The 10,389-nt window shown below is 46.6% G+C and overlaps 1 protein-coding gene across 1 annotated transcript in view; it reads right to left on the reverse strand.

The window, feature by feature from the left end:
• Positions 1-1,816: 1,816 nt before the first annotated feature.
• The window catches only part of LOC107198753 (guanylyl cyclase-activating protein 1-like), a 12,601-nt gene continuing 4,028 nt past the window's right edge, over positions 1,817-10,389 (reverse strand). The window contains exons 2-4 of the mRNA XM_015615954.3: positions 6,947-7,096; positions 5,087-5,177; positions 1,817-4,108 (exon numbers count right to left, since the gene is read on the reverse strand). Coding sequence (XP_015471440.1) covers positions 3,981-4,108; positions 5,087-5,177; positions 6,947-7,096 — 369 coding nt within the window. The 3' untranslated portion in view covers positions 1,817-3,980. The remainder of the gene's footprint in view (positions 4,109-5,086; positions 5,178-6,946; positions 7,097-10,389) is intronic.

The following is a 10,389-nucleotide window of genomic DNA, read 5'->3' on the forward strand; positions in this document are numbered from 1 at the left end:
GGTGGATGAGGTGGAACAGCAGGGATGAGCTGATCCTGGGCCGGTGGATGAGGTGGAACAGCAGGGATGAGCAGAGATCCTGGGCCGGTGGATGAGGTGGAACAGCAGCTCCGCGGCGGTGCCTGGCACTGCCACACGTCCCGGCAGGACAGGGGGAGAAGGGGGCCCAAAGACGAAAAAGAAGCAAAAGAAGCAGCTCCATCTGGGTTATGGCGAATTTCCTTCTCCAAGCCCCAACAGCTCCGAGAGAGTGTCTCGCTCTCTAGCTCAAGAAAGCAGCCAGCCCCCGCCCTCCCCTCCCCTGCCCCCTTTCCCCCCTGGGCCCAGCTGAACTCTTCGTCTTTCTCAAGCACCCAACAAGTACCAGCAATCAGGTTTCCCTTCAACTAATGGACAAAAATTCCATAGGTGTGAAGGAACAAAAGGAAGGACACCCAGCTTCCAACACCAGGCTCTGCTGAAATCCTTGCAGGGCAGCAACTTGATGGTATTTTGAAGCTGATTAACTGCATAGCAGCTGTGAGAGAGGAGATGTCTTGTTGCCAAGCCATCAACTGTGGCAAAATTGCTTTTCTTGGATGAACCTTGTTCATTATATCTTAATTGTAATATTAATGCACACCTCCATCCCAAAGTTATCTGCCTCCAAGGTACGACCACCTCTCACTGGGCATGAACTCTATACTTTTTTTTACTGTATCTTTAGAAGTGAAATGAGAGAATTTTACACCAATCAGTAGCAAATATATGCATGACTAGCATCACTCAAGCTTCACCTAAATGTAAAGAAATAGTATAAAAGTAAGCCAAGAACGGAGAAAAAGTTAGGGAAGGCTCCATCATAACTGCTGGGAGCATTCAATGGGCTGAATCTATCTTCTGCCCCTTAGGAAGGCCGGTTGGGTTAGAAATGCACTCTGCCTGTTGAATAGTTCTGTTGGGGACTTCAGCCTGTCAGTATATTGCTTTGAATAAGTTTTTGCAGTCAAAAATACACACAGATTGGCACCGACAGATACCATCACCAACAATCCCTGGAACTTAACCTGTCACAATTTTACATTTATAAAGAGTATAATTCCATAAACTGTTCCATAAAATTCCAAAGAGTGATTTCTTCACGGATGCTAGCAGTTGCCAGCAGCAGGTCACACAGTCATATAGGAAGTCCCACTGAAGAGTCATAAAGTGGGGAGACCTGCTGAGAGGTCTCCCTTATGCTGTTGGCCTATTCCCTGAATATCAGTCAAACTTTCCTCCAATCCAGAAGGACTGCTCAACGAAGGGTCCCTGTAACAGGATGCTGACAGACTCGTCAGGCACAAGGGTCTCAGCTTTCCTGGGGCACTGACAGACAAATTAAATACTAAGGGTCATGGAAATGTTCCCTTTTCACCCGACAGTTCTCCAACCACCAGGTTGTGATTCCTTGCAGAAGCTCTGAGACTGCAGATGTGCACATGCCAGTAGGGCATGGAGCATGAGCCTGCCTAGAAAACTGTTGGTGGCTACTCTAAACATGATCACTCACTCCCTCACAGTCAAATGACTGTACTTACTAAATCTCCTTACTAAATCTTCCCTTCAGTGAAAGCCCAGACAGTGTATTCAGAATAATACTGTGGTGGGTGGACCCTGGCTGGATGGCAGGTGCCCATCAAAGCCTCTCTATCAATCGCTTCCCTCCTCAGCTGGATAAAATACAAAAAAGCTCATGAGCTGAGATAAGGACAGGGAGACATCACTCACTGATTACCATCACAGGGAAAAAAGAGAGAAATTAATTGAATTTATTACCAAAGTCAGAGTAGGATAATGAAAAGTAAAACAAATCTTTAAAACACCTTTCCCACATCCCTTTCTCCTTCCCAGTATTAACTTTATTCCCCATTCTCTCCCTCCTCCCCACCAGCAGTGCAAGAAGATAAGAATGGAGGTTATGGTCAGTTCATGCCACTGCTCCCCCCTCAGGAAGAGGAGTCCTTGTGCTGCTGCAGCATGAGATCCCTCCTACAGGAGACAGTTCTCCATTAATTTCTCCAGTATGGGTCCTTCTCATGGGCTGTGGTTCTTCATGAGCTGTTCCAGTGTGAGGTGCCTTCCCTGGGGTCAGTCCTTCAGGAACTGCTCTAAAGTGGGTCCCCTGTGAGGTCACAAGTCTTACCAGGAACCTGCTCTTCTCAGGCCCACAGGTCCTTCCAGGAGCTGTTCCAACACGGGGCTCTTCCACAGGCTGCGGGTGGATTTCTGCTTACCTCCTGCAGAGCTCCGTGTGCTCCAGGAGGACAGCCTGCTTCACTATGGGCTGCATCATAGGCTGCAGGAAAATCTCAGCCCCAGTACCTGAAACACCTTCTCCCCCTCCTTCTTAGCTGACTTTGGAGTCTTCGGAGCTGTTTCTCTCACATATTCTCAGTCTTAACTTCTCGGGCTGAAATTGCTTCTGACTTTTCCTTCTTAAATGTTTTATCCCAGACATGTTACTAGCAAGGCTGGAGGTATATTAGGCTTGGCCAGTGTCATCCTGGAGCCAGATGGCATTGTCTCTGCCAGACATGGGGGAAGCTTCCAGCAGCTTCTCAAAGAAGCCACTCCTGTAGCCTCCCTACTACCAAAACCTTGCCATGAAAACCAATACATATTTGAATATCACAGAAGCCTAAATATAAGCAAGAATAAGTCCAGTCTAAAGTTTTGTTACAGGTCTGCAAGTTCTTCTTCCTGAACAGGAAAAACATGCCAACTATGGCATAGGCACTCCATTGAACATTTCCTGCATTCTTCTTTCTTTCTGGTTCTCTTCCCAGATTCAAAGAAGCTTCTGATCATGACCTTATCTAATGAACAGTGAACAAGACACAGTTTGCTGAGCTTCTATGCATGCTGCATTACTCTTCCCATCATGTACAAAATCAGAGTAATTTACTGATCTAGACTATTAGCTTCACTCCAGCATTTACATGAACAGCACAATTCACAATTCACCCTGGTGAGCTGCTTCTTTCGACTAGATTGTCTTCTCAATAACAAGAAGAAAGACCAATAAAGGATGTGTGAAGCAAAAATATTAGGGTCATCTTCAAATACTTTATTTATCGTACAGTCACAGAATGGATTGGGTAGAAAGGGACCTCAGAGACCATCTTGTTCCAGCCCCATGCCATGGGGTTAGATCAGGTTACTCCAAGCCTTGTTCAACATGAACATTCCCAGTGACTCAGTTGTATGAGAGGAGAATAAGTAGGACCATGAGTATATAAAAGATTTGATCTCGCAATTATTCTTCTACTTTGGGAAAATGAGTAGCATATTTTCTCTGGTTACAGAAGCTGCTCCAAACCGTTGACCTGTCTGCTAGAGCTCTTTGATGACAGAAAGCTCAAATAGCTGCAGCAGATTTGTCACTATCAGACTGGTTTTTCTTTCAGTTCTTGTGATCTTACAACTAAAGCTGCTTCTTCAGAGACTACCAAATCCAAGCACATCTGGTATGGACAACCTTGCTGGTGTTTATGAACCAATACCATGACAAGAACAGTTCAAGTTACATTCTGTTGATAGTTCTCTACACTAATAACAACTTGAAACTCTTCTTTTGTACATCAGAATATTTCCTCCACACTCCACCACCCAGTTCTGCTAGTGCTCTTCCAAACTTGGCATTACTTTTCATCCATTTCAAAGTGATAATCTGGGACACAGAATAAAAAGGAAATTTGTGCCCTGAAATTTGGCCTTTAAATTTTAGAAAGACAAGTCAAATACTGCCACCCAGATTGTTTTTCTGAACCTGCCCTGCGTTTATGTGGCTAAGCTTCAGTATTTGTACAGGAACATTCACTCAGATACACAGCAGTGTCTTTCTGTTCCTACTTCCATATTCATGTTCATGGAAATTTTGTTTTGAAAAATGCTGTCTCTCCTTCCGTGTGTTTCTACACCCTTCTGTCTATTGGCACAGCTTTTTCTCCCAGCTTGATTTATACACTATGCCGACGGTTGTTTATCATGGCCACAATGTGTGACAGGTCCAAACTCTTCATCATAACCTCCATGAACTCCTCATCTTTCCTTGCTCCCTCCACAAATTCATCCAGAGAAAGTTCACCTGTGTCAGACACAAATAAAAGGCATCACAATCCACGTCTGACAGGAAAAGGAGTACAATAATCTAGCTTTAGAGACCACTTACTATATAGGCACTTCTCTAAGGCACTCTTCTAAAGACCTCAGAGAGTCTTCTTAAGCTTTTATGAAACATCCCCAGTATCCAGACAACACCTGCTTCCTTTTTTTTCCCGCATACAAGGGAAGAGGTAAATAAGAAAGAACAATAGAAGTGGGTAGCTGAGGAGTGGGGTCATAGCATCCTTTTTTTTCTCAACCTGTCGTAGTACTAACCTGCCCTATGCTTGCTGATTGTCAAGGATAAAGGAACTGACAGAAGGAGGCTGTGACAAGCAGAAACAAATTTTTCTGTCCTAGGCCAAAGAGCCCTTGTTCAGGGAAGCAGATCAGCAGAGTTATTCTGGAATAACAAAAGAGCCTGTCAGAAAGTAATAAGCACCTGAAGTAGCAAGGAAAGAGATACCAATCGGGGACACACAGGGACCACAGTGACACTTGACCACCTTTAGACTGAGCACTTCATATTCTTGCTGTATTGCCTGCAGCAGATCCAGTGGAGAAACTCTTAACTTCAACATTAAATTCCAGTTCTTCCTTTCCATGCTAAAATACTTAGGATCAGCTGGGGCCATTTGTTAATATTTCCCACTTCTAACTGGCATGAGCTATACAGTAACATCCAGAAAGGAAAACAAAACACCATTCCAAAACCCCACTACCAAACTCTTGTGAACAGAACAAAGCTAAGACTCAGTAGAGGGATAAAAAATCCTGATTATGTATCATGCCATGAGAAAAATCCTTTTTGGTCCATGGAGAACGCCTTACTGTCTGAGAATGCAAATAGAAAGAAAATATGAAGTGAAGAGGCCTAAAGTTCTACCAAGAAGGGAAAATTTGGATGTTACTCTGTAGAAAAGAGGCTGCCTGAGCTGGATGACAAAGGCAGGAACCTTACCATCGCCATTCACATCAATCCTGTTGAAGACTCGATTGGTGAACTCTTCTGCACTAGTTTCATGGTCACCACCATTAATAGCTCGAATAGCCTAAAATAAAAGAGCAAGAGTAAGAAGCTTCCTGACAGCTCCCAGACTGATTCTACATGTCAGCATAGATTGAGAGTAAGACACTCATGCCTGGTACCTTCCCCACACAAATGAACCAGCATCATAGGAAAACAAAGCATAAATCATCAGGCCTTAAGGATGGCACTGAAGAGTGCAGAGGGAGCATAGCTCTGGATCACGGAACGAGCAGAAAAATCCAGAGGATTTGCCTAATTTTGCTTAGGTACAGTTTAGGTGCTGCAGAAATGGCAGAATCAGAATCCACCTAACTGATCCACTTTGTGCCCACTCTGTGATCTTATGGTACACCAAGCCTCAGAAACACTGTCAAACACCCTCTGCACTTGACATTATGAAATTCCTTTGTTATATGTTGTGGTAATTTATTTCTATTCTTACTTTCACAATTTTCATTTATATACGGCTTCCTGTGTGTCTGGCTTCTCCCTAAAGCTCACTGGAAATTAATTTTCGTCTTTGAGCCTTATCCACTTCTGTTTGCTACAATCCTTATTCATAACTACATAGCTCAGGCTTCTCTTTTCTTTCAATGCTAATACTTCCTTTGTTTAAAGATGTCCGTGAAATATGTGATTTCAGAGCCTTTATACGGATTCTAAATATACTTATATACTGATATATACTGATATATACTGATATATACTGATATATACTGATATATACTGATATATACTGATATATACTGATATATATATATGTATCAGTATACTGATTCTAAGTACTATTCATTTTCTAGTTTTTACCCTTTGATATTTGGTAATTTTCTTCATTCTTTTTCAAATGCCATTTTACTGAAACTGATGCCATGTCAGCAATTTCCTAAGGTTACCAAAAAAACCACTGAACTACACCCACAAAATACAAAGGGCAATACATTTCTTGCCACCAGTTGTTGCCCACAGGACTTGTTTCTCAAGAGCTCTGTCTTAACTGTTGTTATCTGTTGCTTCACTGTAATGTCTGAGTATTTCTATTTCAAGTTACTATTAGGAGGCTGTATGTTACTACAGGTATTGATTTTGGTCAGGTCTCTTTGATACCCAGCTCTAAAATTCTTATCCATATGAGAATGCGTTAATAACATCTTATTAGTGCTTTATCAAATCAGTTTTATGGCATTTCGTATTCAAAAATGTAATTTATTTAGGGTCATTGAATCTTTCCTGCATCTTGGAGGAAATATTTTGCAGCTCCTGCAAAATAATCTCAATTTGCAGCGTAATTAATTCTGAGAAATTTATAGTGATCTTCATGCTCATAATTCCGACCCCATCCACAATAGTTATTTGCATACAATCCCTTCCATTCTCAGTCATTCTTCTTCAGGTATTTGCCAGAGTCAGAAATGTTTTATGATGTTGATATTTAGGAGCTGATTCTAAAAAATAAACTGTGAGTAGCTCTCCAACTTCTCATGAGGAAAAGGACATATTAAAGACACATTGCAGAGATAGCAACTACAGTCACAGGGTCTGAAACCTTGGAAAGTGCAATTTATGTCACAGTTAGCGAAAACAATTTTATGGTTATCTATGCTGTAACATAAGCTGTGGTGATATTCTATCAAGTCTGCTTATTGCATTATATGGTGATGGGGAATTCTGCTCAGAGAAGGAAGGATGTTAAAGGTCTCATCCATGATCATCCATGTGGGAAACAGCAAAGGTCTTACTTGTGTGATTTGTGTTTAAGGAAAGAGGCAAGAACACAGACCCCTGGAGATTCACCTTAATGATGTTGAGCAGTTCATGTCGATCAATGCAGCCATTGCCATCCACATCATAGAGCTTGAAATACCACCGCAATTTCTGCTCCATCTTCCCTCGGAGAACGAGGCTGAGGGCAGCCACATATTCCATGAAATCAATATATCCATCCTGTCAGAAAAAAACCCCAAATTGTGACAGGAATAAACTAAGGGATTGCATGCTCTTAAGTTGTTTCATCTTACAGGTCTTTAGATTCACAGCTGAATGAGAAAGGCCAACAGATGGCACAGAGACTTGGACTTAGGCAAAATCTTTAGTGCAGAGACATATTATTTCTCTATCCACTAAATACCCGAGTTCCTAAAGTTATGATCTATTACATAGTGGCTCCTTATGCACACCATCTGTAGTGAGGTAACCTGCCACTCCTCGTTGTCAGCATGAACAAAGCCCCCTCTGTGCACCAAAGCTGACTGCCTTTGGCCTGCTGGGAGAGAATATTGAGCCCAGCCCATGGGCTGCAAGTTTCCTGTACTAGTCTGCTCTGCCTTTGTGGGAAACTGCTGTTCTAGTAAGCCATAGATCTCTTCTCCATTCTGTGGAAAATAAAGTGACTGGGGATATTTTGTGAAATACACAGAGCATGATTTGACCACTGGAAAAATGTTCAGTATTTAGGTTTTTAATATTTCATTTCTTGACTCTACAAAGAAAGTAAAAAAATCTTGTTTCTTTTGCAAGAAAAATGCCAGTTAGTAAAGGTTCTTTAGCCCTAAATTTAAAGCTGACTAAAATTTTGAAGCAGTTAAAAACAAACTGCAAATAAAACACATATCTAAGTCAAAGTTTCTGGATAACCACAACAAATAACAGAGCAAAAAAATGAAACTTTCATTTCTTGAGGTATTTAATCAAAGTCAGATGCCTTTCTGAAATGGATGTAAATAAACATATGTAAAAGGTGAATGCAGGTGATCTAGCAGAGCACTGCTGTTTTACAGTAAAGATCACCACATTTAAAATGTTCACTCAGGGTGGGAAGAAGGGCATGACAGGCTGAGAGAGTTCCAGCTGGTCAGCCTGGAGAACAGCTGGTTCCAGGGAGACTTTGATGCCCCTTCCAGTACTTAAAGGGGGCTTAGAAGAAGGCTGGAGGGGTACTTTGGACAAGAGCATGTAGTGATAGGACAAGAAGAATGGCCTTAAGCTGAAGGTGAGCAGATTTAGATTAGGTGTTGGGAAGGAATTTCTGACTGTGAGGGTGGGCAGGCCCTGGCACAGGTTGCCCTGAGAAGCTGTGGCTGCCCCTGGATCCCTGGCAGTGTCCAAGGCCAGGCTGGACGGAGCTTGGAGCAGCCTGGGCCAGTGGAAGGTGGCCCTGCCCATGACGGGGACAGCACTGGGTGGTCATTAAAAGTCCCTTCCACCCAGACCATTCCATGTCTCTATGACTGTGCTGCCGCTCCCTGCCATGCCCAGCACACAGAACCAGCCCCTCTGTGACAGCGGCTCTGGGCCGGGGGCACTGTGAGCACCACAAAGGCTGTGGGTGCTGTGGCGGTGGCTGCACTGGAGGTGACACCTCGGTTCTGGCTCCTGCCACCTGCACTGGCACCAATGGCTTTTCTGTGGGTTCTCATCCTGCTGGCCCTGGCCTGGCCCGTGGGAGGCACCTGGGACACCTGCAGGTCAGTGGCCCCACTTACGGGGTTCCCTTTAGGGGCCCCACATGTTCCCCACACCCACACCACAGTGTTCCAGCCTCACTCCCTGGCCAGTGCCCAGGTACTGGCACAACCTGTGTGCAGGGCTGCCACAGAACAGAAGGACAGATGTGCCCCTCAGGCATCCCAGGTCTTTCTGCCACTCAGAACTGGGCTGGAAGGGACAACAGGGGACTTTCAGCCTGAGCAGAGCAGCCACTGAGCCGAACAGTGATGGCTTTGTGTTACAGAAGGACCTGTGGGCTCCGGCCCATGGCTTCTGACCACAGCTCTGCAGTTCTCGACTATGGCTCCGTGGCTTCTGCTGCTGGCACGTCCCATGTCATGGGTGGCACCAGTGTCCAGCCAGGGGCCTGGCCTGGCATTGTCAGCATCCAGGCCACCTGGGCGAACGGCACGTGGCACATGTGCACCGGTGTCCTCCTCAGCTCCCAGTGGGTCCTCACGGTCGCACACTGCTTCGCCAGGGGCGGGTAAGAAACAGCAGGGACAGAGATGTCCCCAGAGCACAGCCAGGTGCCCAGGTGACAGCACCACGTGCCACTTTCATCCCGGCTCTTTCCTCTCTGCTTCCCTGTCCGCCTTGGGAAGCAGAAGGCAGGGAAATGCTGGGCCACTGCCAGCCCGTGGCTCCGCTCCCTGTCACCCCTGTCTCCATCCGCTCTCTAGGGACATCTCCACGTGGGAGGTGGTGTTGGGGGCCACAGACCTGACCCAGCCGGGCCCCGAGGCTGAGGTGAGACACATCCAGAGGCTCCTGGTACACCGGCACTACGTGCCTGCCACGGCGAGGAATGACATCGCCCTGCTGGAGCTGGAGCAGCCCGTGGAGTGCAGCGACTACATCCAGCTGGGCTGCGTGCCCGACGCCTCGCTCAGGGTCTCGGAGCTGAAATCCTGCTACATCGCCGGCTGGAACTTTGCCAGAGGTGAGTTCCCATGCAGGATGTGCGCCCTGGGGGAGAGCTGGGCATGCCAGGGACACAGGCTGGGCACCCTGGGGACACGGACTGGCCACAGACAGAGTCCAGCTGCGGGATGGCAGCAGGGCCGGGGCTCGGAGCAGCCCGGGCTGGGGGAAGGGGTCCGTGCCTGGGGGGGCGGGGGGGTGCGGCACGGTCACGGAACTGGATGAACTTTAAGGTCCTTTCCCACCCAAACAATTCCGTGACTGTGAAGCTTCTGGAGAGATGGGTCTGGCCCCTTCCCCAGAGCAAACAGCAGGGACACAGCTGGACGAGTCACTTGGAGGCAAAGCCAGTCCCAGGGAAGGGGCTGAGCCAGACCAGGGGAAGCAGTTCACCCCAGGCAGGGGAGGGGATGGGCACCGACCTGCTGGGGGCTCATTCCCTTCTGTGCTCACAGCTCAGGGAACAGGAATGGTGCTGCAGGAGTCCAAGGTCCACCTCATGGACACGGAGCTCTGCAACAGCAGCCGGTGGTACGCGGGGACCATCCACCCCCGCAACCTGTGTGCTGGGTACCCGCAGGGCAGCATCGACACCTGCCAGGTAGGAGTGTGTGATGAATCCCTCAGTCCCCAGCAGAACAGGAACGCCTCATCCCCCAAACACAGCCCAGCACAAGCCGGGCCTGACCTGGCACTCTGCCACCCTTGGGTCTCTACCACTGCCTGGGCTGCCCTTCCTTTCCCCATCTGAGCATCCCTGCCCTATATCCTGGGGATGCCCTTCTCTTCTTCACCTGTTGGTCCCCTTGTCCCCAAGGCCCAGTCCT

The sequence above is a fragment of the Parus major genome, unplaced genomic scaffold (genome assembly GCF_001522545.3).
Source record: "Parus major isolate Abel unplaced genomic scaffold, Parus_major1.1 Scaffold305, whole genome shotgun sequence".
NCBI lineage: Eukaryota > Metazoa > Chordata > Aves > Passeriformes > Paridae > Parus > Parus major.